Source organism: Ciona robusta, chromosome 14 (assembly GCF_009617815.1).
Source record: "Ciona robusta chromosome 14, ASM961781v2".
NCBI classification, from domain to species: domain Eukaryota; kingdom Metazoa; phylum Chordata; class Ascidiacea; order Phlebobranchia; family Cionidae; genus Ciona; species Ciona robusta.
The window spans coordinates 2,515,412-2,541,052 of NC_143248.1; the positions used below are offsets into that span (position 1 = coordinate 2,515,412).

A 25,641-nucleotide genomic window follows, 5' to 3' on the forward strand; every position below is an offset into this window, starting at 1 on the left:
TTTAAAGGTAAACAAGTGCATTAGAAACTACATATTATGCTTTATAACTCAATCGGTGTGAACTTGTAAATTCTGACCGCATCTATCTCCTGTTACAGCACATTTGTTATTTGAAATGTGTTGATGTTGCAGCGCTTTTCAAAGCAAATAAAAAGTGTTTTTCTAACAAAACGCAATGACAACTGTACGAAAAATCTGTGTGAACCTGAACATGCCGCGAATAAGAGATATTCGTGTATTTTCAAGTATGTTGTTTGTTTATATTTTATATGTGTATGTATTTACGTCTGAATGTTAGCTACATGAAGTCCAACGTAAAGTTCTTATGCTTTTGTGATGGTTTATCCTCTGTTGTGATCTTAAAAAATTTATTACGAAGTATGAACATGCATCAGTCTTAAAAAAAGATTTGCAGCTGCATGCAATGCTTGGGTTTATTAGCCACTCGTTTTTTAGGTTTCATTTCTCATGTACCTTCCTTTCCTTGGCATGTATTTTAATGACTAAAGATTGGTGGTAGTAAAGAGTCTGCCCCCCCTCTCCTTATTTGCTAACCACTAACCTAACTCCTAACCCCTAACTACCAACCCCTATGACCACTAACCCCCTAACCTAGGGGTTAGTGGTTAGCAAATAAGGTGGGAGGGGGGAGATTCTTCACTAGTACCTAAAATTTTGCCATTAATATTCTTCTTTTCAATGTAATATGGCCCAAACTAACGCATTGCTATAACAATGTCATGTTAGAGACATGAATGCCTTTACCACAGTTATCCCTTATACTTCAGTTTAACCCAGTTACCTATATTCACAGGCGTTTCCAGCGCTGGATTGGTGCCAAAACCATATCTACCAGACAGTGTTATGAAAAAGACAAAGGAGAGAATAGCCCGTCATCCTTCTTTTTTAGCTGATACATTAGAAGGTGAATGGAGTGACATATGGCCCCTACCAAACCAGTTTAACCCATATCTTGTACCCCTACCATTACGGTAAGTTTTGCTATATTTCTACAGTAGTAAATGATTATGTTTCGAGCCCAGATATTTAATGTTATTATAGGTATCCAAATTTCACCTAATACATAAAGTTTCGGTGCTATTGAAGATTCCCCCCCCACCCTATTTGCTAACCCCTAACTACTAACCCCCATACCCACTAACCCCTAACTATCAACCTCTAACACTTCCCACCAGCCTATTCTTCTATGTACGGAGGTATATTCACTAGTGCCAAAATTTGTATATTTGTAGTGTAACCAAACCACCTTGCCAGATAACTATAAAAATAAATATCTGTGCTCAAAGCACAGTCAAGTGCTACATGTTAATTCACCAGAGTGATAAGTTTAATTTTTGCACACATTTGCTACAAAAATCCACTATGTCGTATTTTTATACATGGATAATGTAGTTTGGTGGGCTTTAATCCAAAAGCCCTGTACATATAACATTTATTTCACATTTGGCTGCAATTTTTTGGTTTTCTCTTGTATTGTGTTAGTTCAAGATTTCAGCCTAAAAGAATTCAGCATATAGTAGGGTGGGGAAGTTGGGACACATTTTAACTTTATTTTCTCGTCCAATGTGGTAGTAAACAAGGAACTTTCAAAGAATCATAAAACTATATGCTCAAGACTCCCATAGACCATTGTTAACTATTTAAAACACGATCAGGATATTCGGATATTATGCGCCATAGGTGTCCCATCTTCCCTCATCCTACTATACATTTACATTTTTTATACCATTTGAAACTTTGTATTGCTCATTAGTTCACTTATTAGCATTTTGCACTGTCTGGTCTTGTTTTACTACAGATGTTTTATTCCCAAATATTTAAAAAACTTCTGTTTTTTCTATTGCTTCACCTATCTTGGATAGTAAATAGAGAATACATTGTTGGTTCTCCTTTTTTTTATCCAAAATGTTTAAAACAGCTTTGTTTTTTTTGTATTGTTTAGTCTATCTAGAATAGTAAATAGAGAATATACTGTTGAGCTGTTGTTCATCCATATTTTTTTCTAAAACTTAATATTCTCTTTATTTACCCTTAGGATGGGTCACACTCAGAAATTCTGTGTTTCCCCGGATAAATACACCAGTGTTGAATTATTGAAAGTTCAGAATTTCCTCCATCTTACACCACCTGCAATAAAGAAGCATTGTGCTGCTTTAAAAAGTAAAAAAAACGTTGTTTTATTAAGAGTTAAGAGCTATAGATAAAAGGATAAAGTTTCCATAAAATACCCTTTATGTTTTGTTTCGTCTTCAACTCCAGTATATTATCAACTCTGGACTAAATCCCAGGTCTTAGCGAATTTTTTAATAAAACCTCACCCAAATAGAAGTTCTTCTATTTTTAGCAGCAGAAAGTTTGAGCACTTTATGGTCTTTAGGCCTATCTATGTTTTTATTCACATACTGTTGTGCAGACTTTTGCACACCCTTCATGTCTTCAACTGCAATATAGGAACAACTATGACCCAAATCCCAAGTCTCTCTTCAAATTTTGCAATAAAACCTTACTCAAATAAATTCCAACTTACTTTTAGCATTACAAATTTTCGGCACTTTATTTGTTCATTGATCAGTTTATTTTTTTTAGTTTATATTTTTATATTTTAACTCCTATATGTGCAGAGTTTTGCACTCCATTTCCAAAAGAACTGGAAACTCAACAGGATTGTGAACGAGAGTTTCCTGTTGAAACACACACGGTCGATTATGTGGCTGCTGGAAAAACACCTCGTAACCCTGCAGCAAGAGTTGTAACTAAAACGGTAATTGGAATTCGATTTTGAATTCTGTGTGATAGTTTAATTATGGGCCCTGAAGTGCTCCACATGGACCTTTTACAGTGTAATGTAATAGGTGTTAAAGATAAAAAAACAAACAATAAACGTAATTGAACAAAACAAAAATTATTGCTCAGGTCTCTTTTTATTGCGTTTTAGATTTTTTTTTAAATAAAAAAAATATTACTTTAACTTAATGGAATATATATTTGCCCTATTATATCCAGTTTTAATTATACTTACATAATAAATCTATTGTAAAGAGTGTAACATGCTTGTTTAAACTATCTTCAGATACGTCTCAGTAATCTTGTATTGGACCACCATGCTCGGCTAAAGTTGACCCAGCTGGCAGGTAAAGAACGTTACAACAGATCAAATGATATTTTGACAATCAAAGTGGATAGGTGCCCAGTTAAAAAGCAAAACAAAGACTTTGCAGACTACTTGTTGACAGCCCTGTACTTTGAATCCTGGGTAAGAATAAAATATGCTCCTTTTTTTTCTTTTCTGAGAGTTTTATGTGCTCAAAAAGCAAAGAAAGTTTTTTCTTTTTCTTATGTTCCTATGGCAATATGGGTATAGCACTTTCCTCATAACCAAAGGAGACCGAGTTCAAAGCTCGCTGCTTCTATTGTGGGGGCATGTGTTTTCTTGGGCAATTCCTATAATAGTCTTTGCTTCATCCCAGTGGTCACTGAATGAAATGAATGAATGTGACTAATTGACTTGATTTATCCTCACATTGTCGGAAAACGACAGTCGTTATAACACACACCTCGTGTCAGCTTTCAAGTTACCATGTATGTTACTTTGTAGGTGATTACTACTAATTGGTTGTCCAAATGGTTAACTATACAGAAAAAGCAACCCACAAAGTCATGTATAAAACAGAACACACTTTATCATAAGGACTGTCCTTCCACCATGGAAAGATTAATACAAATTCAACATTTGCGAAACATTGTATTGACATGCTTGGGGAAAAATGTGCCTGTTTATGTTTAAAGCCTAAGAATACAGAGGTTATTTTTATAGAAAACTGAACCCTGGGAAAGCAAAGAACACACAAGCCACTCTGATGGTTATTATTGGTGGGAAGATAGTGCATCATACCAAAACGTGAAAAACTTATCTTTGTCATGGGACTCACCTGCAGTGGAAAAGTACAGGGAGTCTGTGAGAGAACTCAAACTTGAACCTGAGCCTGAAAAACTGGGAATTCTAACAGAGGAGAGAAAAGAAGCAGTTTCAAATTATAAAGACTCTGTTATTAAATTGTTAAACTTGCCGGTTTTAGCGTGAATTGGTGTCATGTGTTTTAACTAAAATATATATGCTGTATTTTTCAGTAGGCAAACAACTAAACTATACTTAATCATAAATATTTGTTTGCACTTAAAAAGGTTTAACTTCTAGTATATCTTTCTAATCTGACCATATCATTTTCAATCGAATATCATATGCATTGTTTTCACTGGTATTTCACGCAGCTAACTTGGCAAAATGTAAAATTTTATTTTCTTCTTTTAGTTTTGGCAATGTAGTCTAATTAAGGTATCCTAACTGCCAAAATTATTGCCTTTTTGAGATGAATTAGGAAAGTATGTGGGGTTCTGAAAATAGCAGTGATGCACACACTGTGGCTGATTCAGAAAAGCCCAGTGATGCCAATTCAAATCTTTCAGCTGTGTCTTCTGCATTTAATATTCCCTCTGCCCAATTAGAGCAGTTCATGGCAGGAAATGTCACCATGGAAACACTGGCCGCTTGCCAACAAGTTCCCGACCATGAAACAGGTAAATTGATAATTTATATTCGCATACACTAAGTTTTTATTTTATTTTTTGAACTGGTTGCACTATTTGATGATACTCCCTTTTCTAACATATATATATCTATGTTTTTATATCCCAGCATTTCCTTCACATATTACTTGGTGGGTCATTATTTTGGGGGGATTTTTTATGTGTGGATGATAATTTGGACAACCCATTAGTGACCACTAGGTTAAAGCAATTGCTGTTAAGTGTCTTGCCAAAAGACGCATATGCCCACAATGGTAGCAGCGAAAAGCCTTGAACCCATTACCTCTAGGTTAGAGACAGGTGTGCTAACCACTTTGCTATCTATGTTTTTATATTCCAGCCTTCCAATCACACCCAATGTATGAAACATCAAGCTTCACTGATGTGATGACGGGCTCCTCTTCTTCAACTCCCATCCGACCGATCTCTCTCGCCTCCCATCCACAGTGGAGCACATCGGCTATTGCTGAGATAAGCAATCCGTTCAGGTTTTTTTTAAAAATTAATTGATTAAAATTTATATTAATATTTTTTGTTTATTTTAGATTAAATGTATTGATTAAAATTTTTAATTAAATTATTTTTTTTAGAATTATTTTTTTTTTTTCTATTACAGTAATATTAATACATTGGTCTAGTTTGCAATCAAAATGAAAACTATAAGTATACGTTTTGTTTCTATTAGAAGTTTACCTTGATAATAATTAGGCATAAATAGCTTATTTGTCTGCTAGGTGTAGCGACCACGCTTATTTCTGGCTGATTCCGAATTAGTATACCGGCCAAGTTGTACAGCTCTAATTAAACAACCCAAATTCTGATAGTAGTTCCTCTAAAATAATATTTTTTAATTTTACAATATTATAATAAACAGGTCTCCACCTTCACAGAGCAATTCCAGTTTAATGGAATTACAAACAGTAACCCCATCCAGAATTCAACATTCACCAACTAAAATTTTATGTAAGTTGAATGAATGAATGTAACTTACTTTATCCTCGCGTGGCCGGAAAACGACAGTCGTTATTACACGGGTTTAACACCTCGTGCCAGCTTACGAGTTACCATGTATGTTACTTTGTGGGTGATTATTTTTTTTAGATTTTTTCATTTTTTTATGTATGGCTGATAATTTGGACAACCCATTAGTGACCCCTGGGTTGGAGCAGTTGTCGTTAAGTGTCTTGCCCAAGGACACATACTCCCACGATGGTAGCAGCGACGAGCCTTGAACCCATTACCTAATGGTTACAGGCAGGCACGCTAACCACTACACCACGGCCCCGGACATTTTGAACACTTTTATATTTGGTCCTCTATAGTCAAATCAACATACCAACTTTGTGTTTGATATTGTATGAATAAAAGAAATCAATTTTCTTTGTATATCCCTAATACCTATGTGTACGGGCTAAGGAAAAATTTAATTAGTGTCCTGACTCAAGGCACACTATCCACAATGGTAGCAGCATTAAGCCTTGAATCTAGTATTCTTAAGGTGGCTGTACACAGTATCCGGAATTCGTCCGTTTTGTCTGTTTTGTCCGGATTTCGCTGCCGCATGCAGAACTCGGTAATGGGTTTGCATACGCCTTCGCACGCGAATTCACATGCCGGATACTGTGTACAGCCACCTTTGAGCTACAAAACACATGCCCTTAAAACTGCTTGCACAAATATATTTTTTCATAAATGATATAAAACAACTTTTTTATTAGCGCAAAGAAAAACAAAGCCAGGAGCTGACATGAGCCCTTCTACCAGTCACAGCCAGTCGTTTGTTTTACATCAGGACACCTCAGCTTTATCAGACATACAAATGCATACGTACACAAGTCCAATAAAAAACAAACCCGAACCTGATTCAGGGCAGCAGAGATTTCAAATAATTATTGGAGGAAAACGAAAAGAAACAGTCACTAAAGATAATACAGTAAGTTTATTGTATGAATTTAAAATGTTTGCTTTTTAAAAAATTAGTTCCGGTGCTGTAGAGTTTCATAGTATATCATTAGATCTGTACTTTTTAACTTTGCTCTTAGTTGTTATTTCCTTTTTTTGTGTATTGTGAAGTGATTTTTTTCTGTTGCATGGCAAGCCATGGTATCTGAGTTACGGAGTATAGGGCCAGAATGGCACATTACCCAACCCAGAGTGGTCCAACAGAGTAACTCAGTGACAAAGGCTGTTAGTTGTCTTACCCAAGGGCACATACGCCACATATCATTTTCAGCATTTTAGTATCCTTTATTACGATGTAAGGGCCTTGGCACCTAAACATTTCTTTTTAAAAAAATATTGTAACTTGTTTAGCCTACAGTACCTTTTTCCTTATTTTTGTCAATAGTTTACAACTGTAATAGGCAATAACCGTTTAACAAAATTTCAGCTTTACAAAATTAGTGTTTACAACTGTATTAAATGTTTTACAAAATTTCAGCGGAATGCTCTCACTTCATCTCTTTCTACCTTTGAGAAAATAACAGATGAAGCTGAAGCTATGGAAGAAGGTATTGACGAAAAAGGTAATCTCTACATACTGTACCTTTCTTCACTTTTCTGTTTAAAACATCAATTTGCTAAGAAATCTTGTATGCTAGTAACAGTAGTAAGGTGGGGGAAGACAGGATACCTTCAACACATAATATCCAAATATTCTATTCTTGTTCTAAACAATTAATAACGGTCTGCATGAGTCGCAAGGATACAGTTTTATAATTCTTTGAATGTTCTTTGTTTACTTGCAAATGGGACGAGAAAATAGAATGAGAAGGTGTCTCATCTTCTTCACCCTACTATATAACACGAAATTAGCAATATACCTTCTTATTAATTCCACCCTTTCCTCAGTAATTTTCTATCTGTAGTCTGTACTAGGTTGCACTAATGACAGCTAGGGCAAATTTTGCGTTATTTTTTTTGGCATAACCTGCCCCAAGACTTTCCCCAAAATAAACCTAATGGTAACATTTGTATTTGTCTGACGCCGTGGCAAAGTGGTTGGCGCACCTGCCTCTAACTCAGAGGTAATTGGTTCAAGGCTCTTCGGTGCTATCACTGTGGGCAAATGTGTCCTTGGGCAAGACACTTAACGGCAATTTCCTAAACCCAGTGGTCACTAATGGGTTGTTCGAATTATCAGCCACACATAAAAAATCACCCATAAAGTAACATACTTGGTAACTTGTAAGTTGGCATGGGGTGTATGAAACAGAACACCTATGTTTAACAACTGTCGTATTCTGGCCATCAACGGAAAAAATTAAATTAAGTAACATTTATTAATTAATAAGCATTTCAATCATATACAGATGACATAGATGAGGAAGACAGACAGAATGTACAAGACATTCAACGTGCATTAAACATAGAGGGTGACGTTTTAACAGAGAAAAGAAAGCAGGTTGATTTATCGCATAGTTTTCTCAGTATTTTTTAAACAGAAATGTTAAATTAAATGACATCAAATGTTTTTTTGGGGAAAATGGTCACTTTTTGGCCATTGCCTTGCTACCTGTTTTCCCATTATGACCCAATATTTTTCTTTAATGCCAATCCCCCCATTGTACGGTTCGTATCTTTACACACTTTTGTTTCTATTGGAAGTTTAACTTAAAAATAATCAACATAAATAGCTTGTTTCAGTTGTTTGTCTGCTAGGTGTAGCGACCATGATTTTTTTTCAGTTAGGTGTAAATATGTTTTAACTGTAAGCATGTTTTAACAACTGTTGTTTTGTCGCTATATCCTGTCTTTGTTTAAAATATTTCCTAAGCTTCGCTTCTATAATCCAAGAGACAAATAAAAGTTATTATTATTTTACCCGATTCATATTGTAAAGTTACATAAGAATAATGTGTAAACCTGTTTTAAACAGGGTGCTTCAAGTCGTTTGCCCCGTGAGTTGCGAGGTTTGATGGGCGAGGCAAATCTTTGCTACGCACGTGGCGACCATGATGATGCCATTAAGATGTGTATGGAGATTATCAGGCTCGGTAAGAATTTTGTTGGGGTAATGTGCTCACCCTGTTTTTAATTCCAAGCCTTTTGACATATATTAACGTGGAACTTTTCCATAGAAGTAACATTAGGGCTGCATGGCATAAACTGTTGCACAAAAAAATTACTGACTGATAAAGTGAGATACTAGGTAACGGGCACAAGGTGTATCAAACAGAACATCCGTGTTTAACAACTGTCTTTTTCCGGTCAGGTGATAAAGTAACTTACATTCATTCATTTATTAACTCATTCATTCACTACCCACAGTCCCATATGCTGCTGAACCGTTTGAAACTCTATCTATGATTTACGACGAGAGAGGCGAACCTGAACGATCGCTTCAATACAGTTTATTGGCCGCCCATCTCTCCCCTAGAGATGCAGACCAGTGGCTACACCTGGCAAATATGTGTTTGAAGCAAAATGAAAACACAAAAGCTATTAACTGTTATACTAAAGGTATATTTGTATTGATTTGCAAGTGTAGAACATACATAGTCCAAAACAATGGTTCTTAAACTTTTTGTATGCTTTACCCTTTTAACAAAGATGGTTATCAGATTTACCCCCAATATGTAATATGGAGCTCATTTATTAAAAAGCGAAAACAACTAATTCCATCAATTTAATGCGACGGATGCACTAGATTTTTGGCAACGAGTTGTTTAATGTCTGGTAAAGTACTACAACTGGCACAATTTTTCTGTCCCGTCAACTGATGTGGATTTTGATTGGTAGCTCATTTACCCTCTAAATATGAGGAATTTAACCCCAGGGGTAAATTCACCTCAGTTTAAGAAATGCTGGTCTGAAAACCCACACATGGCATTTTAACACAATGTACCGTTAACCTGTATATTTACATTTACCTAAAAATAAATGTCACATATTTATTCTCATTTGACAGAGCAACTACGTATAAATCTCTTTCTGTGTTTTTTATACGACTGTAACTGACTATTTGGACATTGTATTGGTGACTAGCTTGAAGCCACTAAGTAATTTGTTTAGTACACAAAAGACCACATTGGTTTTAACATCCAGTTTTCAAACCTACTTAACTCAGTAACATTTGTTTAGGTACTAGTGCTCCAACATTAGTAGTTCCTATTAACTTTCCAAGTATGTAAACAATGTATAATGGGGTTGGGAAAGATAGGACACCTTTTTATTCTGTTTTCTCATCTTATTTGGTAGTAAACAAAAAACACTCAAAAAATTATAAAACTGTATCCTCACAACTTTCATAAACCGTTCTTAATTGCTTAAAACACGATCAGGATATTTAGATATTATGTTTAAAGGTGTGTCCCATTTTACCCCTTCCTACTGTATATTATTTACATACTTGAAAAATTAATTGGAAGTACCAGTTAGAGTATATAATACGAAAACATTTATCAATATATTTGTTACAGCATTCAAAGTAAGACCTGATGATTACAACATTGTATGGGAAAATGCCAAACTTCACCAAAAGTTAGGTCTTTTCCACAAAGCAATGGCTTTGTATAAGATTGTGGTCGGCCTCATGCCCAAGTCCTTATCTGTGGAGTCTGTGTCTCTTGCAAGAGACATGGCAAAGTAAGAAATTGACATGTTATTTGCTATGCTGTGTGGTAATAAGTTAGGTTCCCACAGTAGCACAGTTGGTTAGCGCGTGCCTCTAACCCAGAGGTGATGGGTTCAAGGCACTTCGCTGCTACCATTGTGGGCGAATGTGTCCTTGGGCAAGGCACTTAACAGCAATTGCTCCAACCCAGTAGTCACTAATGTTGTATATATTATCAGATAAAAAACAAATAGAAAAAATAATAACAAAGTAAAATACATGGTAACTCAAAAGCATGGCAGGAGGTGTATAAAACGGAACACCTGTGGTTAACGACTGTCATTTTCTGGCTACTCAAGAATGTATGAATGTATGTAATTTAGTTTATCCTCGCGTGGCCGGAAAACGACAATTGGTATAACAAGGATGTTCATACATCTCGTGCCAGCTTACAAGTTACCAAGTATGTTACTTTGTGGGTGATTATATTCATTCATGTGTATCTCACTATCTATTTATACATAGAACTTGCCATTCAAACAATGAAAGCATGCTTGCCGTCGATCTGTTAGAACAAGCACTTGAACATCAGGCTTCTGCTTTTAAAGATGAGGATGCTAACATGCTGTGTGAACTGCTGCTGTTATTGGGAAGATATAAAAATGTCCTTGAGGTATTTTGAATGAATTTTTCTCGATATGGCAGAGGTTTTGTTTTACTTATATAAAAACTCATATTTAAAATTATAGACAACATTTGTTCTTAAATTTAGTTTTTTTTTACAATTTTCATTCTCATTTAAGGTCTTATGTCTGCACAGCAGCTTGATTTTGTATTTTTCTGATGAAACTGCTCTGGAGCCTAAAGAAAAAATAGGTAAAATTATATACATAAAGTGTTTTTTATTAATTCTATTGTAACAGTTTTGCTCATGTAAAATTGATATGCTTATGGGCAACATAGCCACCGTAAAAATAGATGTGTCATACTAATAATATCTTGAAAATTTATAGTTTAGAAATATCAAACAAATAGCCTGTCAAAATGTCATGTTAACGGCAATTGCTTCAACCTAGTGGTCACTATTTGGTTGTCCAAATCATTAGCCACACGTAAAAAACAATCACCCACAAAGTAACATACATGGTAACTCGTAAGCTGGCGAAAAGTGTATGAACGCCCATCTTATAACGACTGTCATTTTATGGCCACGCAAGGATAATGTAAGTTACATTTATTCATTCATACACATGTAATGTTGGCTGCACTAATAATCTACCAATTTGATTCTAAATCCCTTCTCCTCTGCCAAGTTTTACCATAAGATTTCACCCATATAGAACAGAATAAATTTAACCCGTTACATTTTTAGGTGATCGTGATATTATTAGTATGACCCTATCTAGTGACCTAGCCATTGATCTTCAATGCAAAGTTGCCGTGGCAATGATACGATTAAACAAAAGCTCTTTGGTTGAAGAAATAGCCAGCAATATCTGCAGCCACAACCCCAAAGATATCGGTAAGTTAAAAAAATTTAATGTTTTTTAAATAAAAAAAATAAAAAAATGTTGTTTATTTTTAAATAAAATGTTTTAAGTAAAATTTGTTTGAAGTAAAAATAAAACTGTTTAAAGTAAAATTTAAATAACCATAAAACGTAGTAAATTTATATTCTATTTTGCATGGGGGAGGTCCTTGTAAAAAATGTTTACTAAATGTAAATTTATTATTTCTGTAGTGTGGTCTTGAAGTAGTGTAATGGGCCAAATCTCCTCTAAATCCTGTACTGTCTGTATTTGACAAGGACCTCACCCATTTAGATAAAACACAAATTGCCTTTTTTATAGTTATTTTAAGTTAGTAATGTTAAATAGAAGAGATGTAAAACGTACAAGTCCCTTTTTTTAAATTTTGGCTGTTTTAGTAAGAAAATATGTAAGTTTAAAGTTTAAAGCTGGTTTTGAATGTTGCTGGCCACCTTTAATGCAGTTTTAAATAAGCAATTAAGTATTAGGGATAAGATAGTAGTAATGTTACTGTTTTTTGAGTAAAATTATGCATGAAATTATATGTAAGAGCTTGGTAATTAATTACCACGTATTGTTTATGTATTTATCACACTTTTTTCTTGAAGGTATAAAAAATAGGAATATAGCATAGCCTAGGCTACCCCATTTAATATCTTAACATAATAATAACTTTATTTGTTTTTTTTTGATTACGATAGCGAAGATTTAGAAATATTTTAGGCGAAAAGACAGGATATAGCGATAAAACAACAGTTGTTAAAACACGCTTACAGTTGGAAACATATTTATATTTAATTGGAATAAAATCAGCATGGTGGCTAAATCTAGTAGACAAACATAACATTTTAATACTTTGTCTTATCCAGGTGACTTGTACTTTGACATGGCAGAGGCATACTCTGATGTAGGAGAGCATGAAGAGGCTCTTAAAGTCCTCAATCTTCTCGTAACCTCCCCAGATTACTCTCTTGCTGCTGTATGGCTAAAACACGCAGAATGTGAGAGGCTATGCGGAAACCTGGAAAGGGCACTGAAAAGTTATAAGCAGTGTGTACGGTTAGCCCCTGGTCATGTGGAAGCGCATATTAAGTTTGCTGAGGCGTTAAAGCTCGCTAATAAATTCTCTGAAGCCAATAAGGTAAGAACAACTTGGTTTTGTTTCTATTAGAAGTTTAACTTGATATAGATTTAACATAAATGGCTCGTTTGTCTGCTAGGTGTAGCGAACATGCTTGTTTTGTTTTTGTTGTTGTTGTATTAATGTATGTAATTTACTTTATGCTTGCATGGCTAAAAACCGACTATCGTTAAAACACGGGTGTTCTTTTTCATACACCTTGTGCCAGCTTACGAGTTACTATGTATGTTACTTTGTGGGTGATTATTTTTTTGCATTTTTTATGTATGGCTAATATTTTGGACAACCCATTAGTGACCACATATCCTGCCTATTCTTTTAAAACCTTTCTAAATTTTTGCTACTGTAATCGAATAGACAAATAAAATTATTATTATAACATTGTTAAACCTAAAAAAAAATGGTTAAACTGTCATGAGGCATTAAGACCCAATTCTGAGCTGCATGAAACAAGCCAAGGTTTAATTCCACTTATTATTATATTATTGTATTATTAATATATTTATTATACAATTATTATTGTTCAAAACTGATTTCAATTTCCTAGACATTGGAAGAGGCAGACAGCTATGAAGCGGACCCTGATATCCGGATGAAACTGCATTTAACCAGATTCCAAGTTTTGAAAGAATGGGGCGAGAAGTCGCGTACAAACAGGTACTTATAAATAATGTGATCTTCGCTATCGAAATAGAAAAATAAATAAAACTTTTTTATAATATATTAGGGTGAGGGAAAATGTGACACCTTTTTATTCATTTTGGTGGTAAACAAAACAAAGAAAATTCAAGGAATTATAAAACCCTATTCTCACAACTCCTATAGACCGTTGTTAATTGTCTAAAATGCATTCAGGATATTTGGATATTATGTGTTAATGGTTTCCTGTCTTTTAACCTTAAATGTTTAAAATTCCTATTGTGACCAAATGCTTATAGTATGTATATCTTTTTTAAGGGATTCTATTTTTCGCAGTTGCAGATGTTTGTGTCCCTTTGTTTCTCTGTTTTTATAACCATTTTTTATTATTTTATGCCTCTTTTACAGAGACTGACAATGCCATTTAGGCGGAATATATCTCTGATACGACAATTGGTTGGACTTGATTTTTGTCTCTTACTTTTCCTTAGCACCAGATCCTTACAATAATTCTATCCCAAATTTTTGTTGTTGTTAGATTATCTAAGTTTTCGTTGGCTGCGGACGTAGCTCTGCTGATGTTTGCAAATCGTCTTGGTTCGGCTTTTTCTGAAGGAAATGTACGTATATAAATGCTTATATTAGTTTCTGTGTATGTTTTGGTGCAGTACTTTTTGTCCAAATTTTTAATGTTACCAAACTTTTTTTTAACATGACCCAATCTTTGGGTCAATCCTCATTAAGGCAGATTACCCCTATTGTAGGGCTCGTGTACACTTTTGTTTCTATTAGAAGTTTAACTTGAGAATGATTTAACATAAATGGCTCGGTTGTCTGCTAGATGTAGCGACCTCGCTTATTTTTTTTCAATTAAATGTAAATATGTTTTTAACTGTAAGCGTGTTTTAACAACTGTTGTTTTGTTGCTATATCATGGGTTTTCGTTTAAAATATTTTTAAATCTCTTTACCCCAACACCTAGAAAGTCCATTTAATTATTTTGCAATGATATATAACCTTCATAACATGTCAAGTTTTTGTTTGTTTGTTTTTAGATTGCAGTAATAAAAAGAAAGAATACATTGCGTAATTCAGCAGCAGGTAATCTCTCGTAAAATCCAGTTTTTACTAGTTTTAACAATAAGGTTTTTTACCAGTTTTTACTAGTTTTTGAAGCGATGTGTTCTGGTGTATTTGAATAAATGAGTGAATGCAACTTTATCCTCGTATGGCTAGAAAACGATAGTGGTTATAACATTGGTGTTCTGTTTCATACACCTTGTGCCAGCTTACGAGTTACTTTTTCTGTGTGGTTGATAGTTTGGTAATCTCATTAGTGACCACTGTATATAACATTTATTTGCAGCGTAAAATTTAAATAAAATTAAATATAGTTGTGTAACACATCTGACTTATTTATAGATTAGATTATTATATATTATATTGTGCAAAATATAATGTCAATCTTTTATCACAGGTGATGTGAGACTGGTGAAGAAAACCAGCTTTTTCTGGGATTCCGACAAAGATTCCAACGTTTTCCTGGATGGCAATCCTTCTATTTTCACCAATGAACAGTGGATAACATTATTCAAGGTATGGAATTCTAATTAATATAGTATATAGTGGGTTAAGGGAAGATGGGACACCTTTAGCACATAATATCTAAATTTCCTGATCGTGCTTTAAACAATTAAGAACGGTCTATGGGAGCCGTGAGGATACGGTTTTATATTTCTTTGAATATTCTTTGTTATCTACTAAACGGGACGAGAAAATGCAATGACAATGTGTACCATCTTTTCCCGCCCTACTATATTTTCATTCATGAGGTCAATAGACTTAATATAACTATAACTACCTCCATAGGAAACTGCTGCTATTTTGGTTCGATGCCAGAGATACAAAGATGTGATTAGACTTGGTGATGGTGCACAGTGGCTTGCATCTTGGTACGACAACGCAGAAACGCGGAATTTATTGGAACGTGTCGTTTTATCCGCTGGTATGATTGGTGGAGATTATGCTAATGCTTATAACGTTGTAAGGTTTGTCAATTTTCGATTTTTTTGCATTATTTGAATTTGTCCTGTTGTTATCTTATCTCTTATGCCCACTAAATGGATGACTGTAACTTGCTTTATCCTCCCGTGGCCGGAAACCACAGTCGTTATAACTTGGTTAGTTAATTTCTAATTTATTGCGTAAGTTCTGTTTTTTATCTTATACCCACTGAATGGATGAATGTAACTTACTTTATCCCTTCGTGACCGGAAAATGACAGTCATTATATCACGGGTGTTCTGTTTCATACACCTCGTGCCAGCCTACGAGTTACCAAGTATGTTACTTTGTGGGTGATTATTTTGGGGAGATTTTGTTATGTGTGGCTGACAATTTGGACAACCTATTAGTGACCACTGGGTTAAAGAAATTGTTTTTAAGTGTCTTGCCCAAAGACAAATATGCCCACAATAGTAGCAACGCCGAGGCTTGAACCCATTACCTCTGGGTCGTAGGCAAAAGTACTTTGACACAGCACCAGACTGCTAATCGTGACAGTGATATATAATTTTATGAATTTTATCCCTCCTGCACTTTAGCTCAGAGATTAGATCAATTATATTTAAACTAGTAGATACTGGTTTGACCCCGCTGCAAATTTGTGTGGGTGTTTAACTTAGTAGTCACTAATTGTAATTGGTTGTCTAAGTTGTCCATTATGCACAAAAAATAAGCAAAAGCAGGCACAAGGTTTATAAAATAGAAAACTCGCATGCATAGTCCTAAATCCCTTTGATTTTGTAAAATCTATAAATTTCTTATATGGGCTTATTTACAGACAGTGGTTGATCAGTGGACATGAAACAAACCATTTATGGAACATATTTAACCAGATAACTGCTCGTACTGGCGAGATTAGACACCACAGGTTTTGTCTCAGAAGATTATTTAAGGTAATATAACACACAGTGTTAAAATTAACCAAACATGACGCATTTTATCCAAAATATTATTTCTTTTTTTATCACTAAACGTGTTTTAACAACTGTTGTTTACCGTTACTACCCGTATTTTCGCTTTTGTCAACTCTCTTGTTCTTCGTTATGTTGACCGAAGAGACAAAATAAGCTTCATTTATTTAAACTGTTTGACAAACCATTTAGTCTAAAAAACCATTATTTTTGATGTATCGTGTCTTATTGCTCCTTCTGTTTTTACAACAAATTTTTATTTGTTTTCTAGAACTTTTTCAATATTTTGACATTATATTTTGTTTTAAACTGATGTGTGTAATGTTTCTTCATTTGTTTTACATTTATCACCTACCAATTTTCGATTTAAACATTTTGTATTTTATCTTTTTTAAAGTAAATATTTTTTTTTCGAATTAAATGTAAACTGTTTTTAACTATAAGCGTGTTTTAACAACTGTTGTTTTGTCGCTGTGTATAATCTCGTAATCGCAAAGACTAATAAAAAGTATTGTTATTATTGTAAATATCCCTTCAGGTTCCCAACCATCTTGCTCTAACTGTATTGAACGGTAACAATTGGCTTGCATCGGGCAGCTACAAGCATGCACTTGGTGAATACGAAAGAGCTCATAAAATGGTAAGTTTAAAAACTGATCAGTTTTGTATTTCGTAAAATTTTAAGATTTATTTTGCTTAGTCACTAAAATGCTTATTTTATGATTTGATAACTAAATATAATTTATTTATCTTCTAATGGCAAGCAACAGCAGTCATTTTAATCAGATTTTCTGTTTTAAACAACTCATGCCAGCTTATGAGTTACCACATATTAAACTTTGTGGGTGATTGTTTTTTATATTTTATGGCTGACAATTTAGGCAATCCTTTAGTGACCACTAGGTTGGAACAATTGAATGTAAATGAATGTAACTTACTTTATCCTCGTGTGGCCGGAAAACAACAGTCATTATCACACGGGTTTAACACCTCATGCCAGCTTACGACTTACCATGTATGTTACTTTGTGGGTAATTATTTTGTTTGGTTTTTTTACATTTTTTTTTATGTATGACTGATAATTTGGACAACCCATTAGTGGCCACTGGGTTGGAGCAATTGTCGTTAAGTGTCTTGCCCAATGACACATACGACCACAATGGTAGCAGCGACGAGCCTTGAACCCATTACTTCTGGGTTAGAGGCAGGTGTGCTAACCAGTTGTGCCACCGAGCCCGACTAAGAGGGAATACGTGTATTATAACAACTGTCATTAATCTGCCACACAAATACAAATTACATTTTACATATATTTGTTCATTTATGTATATAACTGTAGGGATTATTTTTTGGGGAATTTTTTTTAGATTTATTTCACAGTGGCGAATATGTCTGTTTTTAAAAGTTTAAGAAAAAAATCTTTTAGGACCCAGAAAATCCTTTATATCTGCTTCTGCTTGGAGTTGTATATTTTCACATTGCTTCACAAAAGTATTCGGAACATAAACACTCTCTCATTGTACAAGGAATTGCATTTTTAGACAAGTATCGCAAGGTTAGTAATTTAGTTAATAATCTTACCAAGATTTTTCCGGAAATTTTTTTGTAATTTTATTTATTATTTTGTTAAAATGTAACTTTTAATAATTTATTATGAAGGCTGTTGTTTATTAGGTATGTTGCAGTTTTGCTAATCTTTGCTAAAAATTTTGAGAATATTACTATTTTACAATAACAAAAAGTATTATTACTTTACCTTTTGGGTAATGGGGCAACTCTGGCCTACATTTCAGATCCACAGACATTAATATTACTTTAAGTTACTCTGAGTGTGTATTTCTATGTTTACTACTGATACTGAATCATATTAGATAACTAAATAGGCAATACCTTTTCAAGTCTGAAAAATTCATTCAAATTTTAGATACCTAAATAGAAATTCCTTTTCAAGTCTGTAAATTCTTTCAAAATTTGGATACCTAAATAGGAATCCTTTTTTAAGTCTGTAAATTATTTTAAAATTTGGATACCTAAATAGGAATCCTTTTTTAAGTCTTTAAATTATTTCGAAATTTAGATACCTAAATATGAATCCTTTTTCAGGCCTGTAAATTATTTCGAAATTTAGATACCTAAATAGGAATCCTTTTTCAAGTCTGTAAATTATTTCGAAATTTAGATACCTAAATAGGAATCCCTTTTTAAGTCCAAATTCATTCAAATTTTAGAGAACTAAATACTAAATAGGCAATACCTTTTCAAGTCTGCAAATTTATTTAAATTATATTTACAAATTTTTCCAGCTGCGAAACGTAGACCAGGAATCTTTCTACAACATGGGGCGAGCACTTCATCAGATAGGTTTGGAAAGTTACGCAGTTCTCTACTACAAACGTGCATTAGCTGTCCCTCCCCCCACTGTAAAACAACAAAGTGCTCTCGGACACCAAAATATCGTTCCCAAATTTGACCTAACTTGCGAGATAGGATACAATCTTTCACTCATATACAGAAAAAGTGGAAACACAGATCTAGCAAACAGCACTTTAGCTACCTATTGCATTGTATGAATAAATTTCATTGCGTGTTGAAATCTTTTCAAGTTTTTACGCTACAATATTTTTTTTTTTTTTTTCAATCCAAAACTTCTGACTGCCTTTCACTTTATCAACATTTAAAGTTGAAAAATCATAATGCCTTGCCTAAATTGTTATAATCAGTTCAGTTAATGTAAAAACAATGATGTATAAAATCTGAACGACAACGACAGTATCTGTGTATTTCTTTTTCAATTTCATTTTTATAAAATATGAACCCTTTTCACTTTTAATAAGTGTTCAACCAGTTCATTAAGATGGTAAATCTCCAGTCTGTTTGCTTTTCTTAATTCTCTTTTCATGTTGTCTTTTTTTATTACGTTATATAGTAGGGTGGGAGGAGATGGGACATCTTTTTATTCTATTTCCACTTCCAATTTAGTTGTGATTAAGAACATTCAAAAAACTATAAAACCGTATCTTCACGACTTCCATAGACCTTTGTTAATTGTTTAAAACACAATTAAAATATTTGGATATTATGTGCTAAAGGTGTCTCGTCTTCCCCCACCCTACTATACACAGCTCTGTGTAGTAAATTACTATACAATTTAGCGCATTCGTTGCCAAACTGGTCTGCGTTTACGAAGTGGTATTTCAGGAGGAACCAAATCCATCAGTATTCGAGTTCTGGCGATATCACTATTTGCATGCCTGCTTTTCAAGTCTGTCGCAGCATCAGGTGAGTCTCTATGTTTTATATCATCTTGGGGGTTTTCCCTGATATGTTTATTGTCCGGTTGTGACGTATGTACGCCAAGTACTGATGCGGGTTGCCGCCATCTGTCCAAATCACTACTTTGTATATCGGATAGCCCACGCCAGTTTCGCCGAACCTAAAATGCCGAGATATAGCAAACGCTGTTCAGCATTTCTAAAACATAGGTTAAAACTAAGGCACTGTTTAAAATTACATAATTATATGTACGGTCCTGTGCTATGGGCTAAGATGGGATACGTTTTATAATGTCCCGATAGTAGTTTAAACAAATACGGTACATGTGGGGATACGGTTTTATAATTCTGTAAGTTTATTACCGATTCGAAGAAGAAAATAGAATGAATTGTATCCCATTTCACCCCACCCTGCTTTAACTATATTTTTTAATGATAACATGCAAGTTCCATGCTGTTTAGCAAATGAAATTCACCTGTCTAGTCGGCAGGCGGTCGGTTAATTTTCTTCGTAGAGCAACTTCGCCTAAAGTAGGTGACGTCACGCGGCGGTACATCGCTGGCTTTCCACAGTGTCGAACCTTGGACCTCCACCTTACAACGTGATCAAATATTTCTGTCTCGTCGAGACGCGATTCTAGGTTGGTATTGTCCGACTCCTGTAACCTCGACTTTATAGCGTAATTTCTGCGGGAGTTATATGCGTCGGAAACCCGCAGAGGTCCCAGTTCCGTCTCGATCTTTTCTTGTTTTTGTTCGTCCTGTGCTATTCTAGGACGGTCGCGAATGGCAAATCCTTCTTGCCGCCGTTTTAGTGGTGGAAGCATAGGGCGCACGACAATAGAAGTTACACGGTTTGGAAGTGGGTCGTACCCCATGCCAAGGTACTTCGCCATAAAAATCGCCGACCGACGCGTCAAGTTTTCTTTCGTATGAAGATCGTCCATTAAAATTCCATTTCTGAAACAGGTCCGTTTAATACGTTTGGGCATTGGGTATACTGTTGAGCACTATTCTACTTTTGATTGTCAACTTTCAGTTGTTTTAATAACGCTTATATGTTGCTTACTGTAGAACCAATGACTACTGTGGTTACCCCGCCAAATTAGGATAAATAAATTCCAGCATTGAATTACTATCGTCCTATACCCTATGCTTACCTTATCACAAATCGCCTTTGAACTGAGTTGTTAATTGCTCCCATCTCAACAGGTGGCCTGAAATGTATTACCGACGCCACGGGTGGAGAGAATGGGTTACCAGGCGCGTGAAGCTGCGGCGTGCTGAAACACAACATCTTATTATTAACCATTTTAAAATATTGTTTCTTGGTATAGTAGGGTGGGGGAAAACACCTGTTTATACTATTTTCCATTTGGTAGTAAACAAAGAACATTTAAAGATTTATAAAACCATATATAAGACTTCCATAGACCGTTGCTAGTTGTTTAAAACACGATCAGAATATTTGGATATTATATGCTAAATGTGTCCCATCTTCCCCCACCCTACTATATAACGTCATAGGTGGCGAATAAACAATGTTTTAACACCAAAAAATTGGACCGAAAATTTGTGATAAACTTCCCATTGGTAAATAGCTTCGTTTTTAACATTAAACCTTAACAGACTAATACGTTATGGAATAAATGACTTGTATACAGTAGGGTGGGGGGAGATGGGACACTTTTTAGCTCTATTTTTTCGTCCCATTTAGTAGTAAACGAAGAACATTCAAAGAATTATAAAACTATATCCTCACGACTCCCATAGACCACCGTTAGTTGTTTAAGAACACGATCAGGATACTTAGATATTATGTGCTAAAGGTGTCCTATCTTCCCCCACCCAACTATATATATAGTAAGCGCACACTCAACACCTATCTATTCTATTTGAGTTGGGGCCACGGTAAACAAAAAGCGATTTTATAAGTGCTGGTAGAAGTACGTAAACTTTCGCCATAGTTTACATTTTGTTCTGTTTGGTTAAGCAATCAGATAAGAGAAAACGCAACGATAAAATTGGTAAACTTAGTCACGCAAACACATTGGAAAATGTGAAGTACCATTTTCAAACACTTGTCGTATCTCTATTTCGCTGTTTACATAACCGCAGAAAATATGGGCCTTTCAGTATAGAATAAAAGAACGTGCTGTTTTCGAATCACGACACAAACATGAATTGTTGGATTACCGTTTTTGTTTTCCTTTTCGATTTTGGTGGGGACTCGTCTCCTTTGACAGTGTATTGTTGTTGAACTTGTGGTTTTCGTCACCTGCTTTGTGCATACAATCTGAAAGGATATTCGTTTCTTTGTTGTCTGGTATATCATTGTCAGGAGAATCGACAAACTTGGGTCTGAGAAAGTTTAAATTATCATGGATTTTACTTTTGTTGTCTTTTTCCCGGTTATCATCCAATTTATCAGTATTTCCAAACACTTTCTCTGTGTCCTGTATTTTTGCATCTTGATTTTTCTTTTCAACGTCCTGCTCTTGTACCTTTGCGGGTGGCTTCGACAGCTTAACTCTCTGTTTTCTTTGCCGACCCGAACGATCTTGCACTGAACGCGTGCTGTTCTCATTTCGAGGCGAGGGGTTGGAACTGTTTGATTCTGACACTTTTTGCGTTTGTGCTTCGTCTTTGTTTGCCCTCCTAACAGGAGACCTCGCATATAAATCGTAGTCGCCCTGAAACGATGTGTTAGGTAAATCGCTTTCGTTGCTATTTGCTAAATGACTCGGGTTATGGAATGCGTATTTAGTTTCACCTAAGAGTTTATGTGCTGCTCGTAAATCGCGTGTTCACATATTGTACAATGGTACTCGTACAACATGAACTACCCATCCATGCACTTTAAACCACCGGGTTTACAGCTTAGAATTACGAAACGGAATATTAGACATTTTTTTACAGTTCACCGAGCGTACCAGAAAAAGTGTCCGGACCTCATTTATACATTTATATTTCTAAACAACATAAAACGGTATCGCATCGTTGGGTGTGGTTGGGGTATTTGACTAACCCTGACCTTTAAATCGCATGTCCTCATGTCATGCTTATAGTCGTAGGACCTCGCCCATATTGAATAAAATATAAATATCCATTACCTGTATGTTTACATCTGCCCACGACATCTTGTGTGAATTTGCAGAGTTTAAATTCGACTTACTGTCAAGCATGCCGGTCCAAAACCGTAAATGATCAGAGTACTGTATACCTATACTCATAAAAATACGAGATATTCTGTTATAAAATATATTGTGCCATATACGTACACTTTTGTTTCTATTTTTTAACTTGATAATAGTTAGACATAAAAGGCTCGTGTTGTTTTGTCGCTATATCCTGTCTTTTCGTTTAAAATTGTTCTAAATCTTCGCTACCGTAGTCGAGGAGAAAAATAAAGTTATTATTATTATTATTATTCTGTTATAAGGGGCGCCTGCAAAATTCCTTTAAATAAAAAATTAGATACTCGATGCTTACTTCCCAAACAGCTCGAACAAGCTTACACGGTCATAGGGCGGATTCTTGTTGAATGAAAAGTAATCTGACACGTCTGCTGCTTTTAAACAAACAGAAACAAAAACAAAGAGACCGTATTCGTTTTCCGCTTTATATGCAGAAAATAATACTCATTTAAAGTCTATATATAAACCTATATAAGCTTCCTAAGCCGCTGAAAGTCACCTGCCGATACTTAGCAAAATCCATAATGTATGAGAATAGGGCTGTTTTTAGAGCTCTGTTTGCACTATGCGGAACCCTTCAGGCCACCATATTTCTTTTGTCACAAAAACCACCACTCGTCACTGGCAGTATCGGATTGTGTGCGAAATCAAAGGCAGTTCTGCCCTGTCATATTCATTCTCTGTCGCGCGTATAGAAACAACAATGGCCGGCCGACACGTTAGATTATAATTCCCGCTAATTCAATTTAACTGTCGCGGAACTCTGGCCATTCCAAGCTAATTATATCGCAAACACGATACTTGTATAGTTTTAGTTTGTTTTTTTGGCCGGTTTGAGATAAACAACATATAATACCTGTGTTCGAAAAAATGATTTTAATTTATAGTAAGCTGGGGTAAGATAAATATACAACATTTTAAGTTTTACAAATACACAAGGTGTATTTGTAAAAGCCTTAAAAAAGTATGAAAGGTATTTTTTACCCACGCGGTTTAGGTTGAATTTGCTTGTGGTATTGAAGCAATTAGTTGATTGTTAGCTCGTGCGATTGTGGTGGGTTGCTCACACTAGGTGTCGCTCAGAAGTAGTTCCGCCTCCAATTGTCACGGCGTGCGAGGACCATGGCCTATTCAATGTAATGAGTAGGCCATGCTTTGACGCTACCCTCCGTCTCGTGGGGTCTAACTCTAATTGTTCTTTTGGAATATCTATCGTCGACTATAAGGATGACTCGGCCAGCGTTAAGTATGTGTTAAACACGAAGTATCTTAGTATATCTTTATTGTTGATACGTATTCGACATAGATTGCAACAGTGGGCGTGACTACTTATTCAACGTACTCTGCATGTCTTATTCGAGTGCAATATATATATATATAGGACTGTGGGGAAGATGGGACACCTTTAGCACATAATATTTAAAGATTGCGTTTTAAACAATTAACCACGGTATGTTGGAACCGTGAGGAAATAGTTTTTTAACGCTTTGAATAACCTTTGTTTTTATATTAAATGGAGCAAGAAATTAAAATAAAAGGGTGTTCCATTTTCCCCCACCCTACTATAAATAACACGGTTATTTTGCACAAGTGAAAATATAGCTTAAACTGCGATATCTCAAAAAAGCGTTACTGCTCTGAACTTCTAATATTACAACGTATCCGGTTTTTTGTCCGCGCCGTGGCTGATCAGCGTATGTGTCCTTGGGCAAAACACTTAACGAACATTAATTGCTCCAACCCAGTGGTCACTAATAGGTTGTCTCAATTGTAAGCCATTTCAAATTAAAAACATATACAAAGTTAAAAATGTGGTAACTAGAAGCACACCGGGATAAAAAAAATGATGCAAAAAATGCAAGTCTGAATGCGATCGCGGCACCGGTCACACAAAGGAATTAAATGGGCTTTCCGGGTGTTGGGGTAATGGACCAAATCTGGTCAAAAGCCCAAGTCGTTGCCAATGACTTCACCCATAAACAATAAAATTTAAAAAAGTAAAACTGTGCAATATTTTGTAGCGGTTTCACAGCACTCTTTATAGGTCGTATTACATCATGCGTCTGATTGCTAAATATAACTTGAACTAAACATGGTGGTCTGTTAAACATTAGCTGGTTTGAAATAAGTAGATTATTAAACTATCAAGTGGAGCTGTCAGTCAAACATAATCGCCCAGTTTGCAAAAACTGGGGCGTTTGGCTTCATTGCAGTAGTTGACTTCGTGAAAATGGGAAATAAAAATTCCGTTATACAAAGCATCACTCCATATGAGATACGGATATGTGTTCTTATGTTTTTGTTAATGGTGCCAGATGTCTTTGTTGGGTTAAGTGTTCTTAACACGCAGTATACACCACCGTTCCGCTGCGATGTTACGCTGAAAAATGGATCGAAAACGGTAAGACAAAAATGTCTTAAATTTAATGCAATTTATTTAGGTGATTTAATAATAATAACTGTATTTGTCTCCGCGATTAAAGGTAGGAAAGATTTAGATTTTTTGATGATTTATAAACGGTTACGGTGGCGAAGATTTAGAAATATTTTTCAACTATTTTGATTTTAAACAAAAAATAACCGTGGTCGCTATGTAGCGGACAAACGAACCATTTATTTTTATTTATTCAAACTTCTCAAAGAATTTTTTCTTTTTAAAGATATCGAGGTCTTTATTAGAGTCGGAAATCGAGTCAAAGTTGGCAAATTCTACTACCCCGATCAAGCAA

The 25,641-nt window shown here is 35.1% G+C and overlaps 3 protein-coding genes across 5 annotated transcripts; 2 read left to right on the plus strand and 1 right to left on the minus strand.

Moving 5' to 3' along the window:
• Window positions 1-58: 58 nt before the first annotated feature.
• Window positions 59-4,330, plus strand: LOC149724913 (small ribosomal subunit protein mS35-like). The gene is made up of 6 exons (XM_089892883.1): window positions 59-245; window positions 815-992; window positions 2,057-2,181; window positions 2,643-2,782; window positions 3,092-3,274; window positions 3,836-4,330. Exons 1-6 carry the CDS (start codon window positions 176-178, stop codon window positions 4,100-4,102), a joined length of 963 nt encoding a protein of 320 aa, XP_089749009.1. The 5' UTR covers window positions 59-175; the 3' UTR covers window positions 4,103-4,330.
• Window positions 4,331-4,403: 73 nt separating this feature from the next.
• Window positions 4,404-19,212, plus strand: LOC149724914 (general transcription factor 3C polypeptide 3-like). Its single transcript, XM_089892878.1, has 22 exons — window positions 4,404-4,596; window positions 4,946-5,093; window positions 5,480-5,568; window positions 6,324-6,538; window positions 7,046-7,130; window positions 7,917-8,008; window positions 8,483-8,600; window positions 8,875-9,066; window positions 10,026-10,191; window positions 10,685-10,832; window positions 10,963-11,035; window positions 11,532-11,681; window positions 12,558-12,829; window positions 13,377-13,486; window positions 14,007-14,088; window positions 14,524-14,569; window positions 14,946-15,064; window positions 15,338-15,516; window positions 16,311-16,425; window positions 16,982-17,083; window positions 17,870-17,998; window positions 18,747-19,212. The coding sequence occupies exons 1-22, from the start codon at window positions 4,404-4,406 to the stop codon at window positions 19,011-19,013; spliced, it is 3,090 nt and encodes a 1,029-aa protein (XP_089749004.1). The 3' UTR covers window positions 19,014-19,212.
• LOC149724915 (uncharacterized) lies at window positions 19,191-24,031 on the minus strand. Of its 3 annotated transcripts, XM_089892880.1 has the most exons (6): window positions 23,901-24,031; window positions 22,829-22,938; window positions 21,912-22,408; window positions 20,876-20,998; window positions 20,192-20,675; window positions 19,191-19,876 (listed from the first exon to the last, which is right to left on the minus strand). In XM_089892880.1, the coding sequence occupies exons 2-6, from the start codon at window positions 22,898-22,900 to the stop codon at window positions 19,592-19,594; spliced, it is 1,461 nt and encodes a 486-aa protein (XP_089749006.1). In that variant the 5' UTR covers window positions 22,901-22,938; window positions 23,901-24,031; the 3' UTR covers window positions 19,191-19,591. The 3 variants fall into 3 exon arrangements, with proteins under 3 accessions (XP_089749006.1, XP_089749005.1, XP_089749007.1); XM_089892879.1 differs by lacking the exon at window positions 23,901-24,031 and having other exon boundaries at window positions 22,829-23,075; XM_089892881.1 differs by lacking the exon at window positions 23,901-24,031 and having other exon boundaries at window positions 19,788-19,914; window positions 22,829-23,076.
• Between the last annotated feature and the right edge of the window lie 1,610 nt (window positions 24,032-25,641).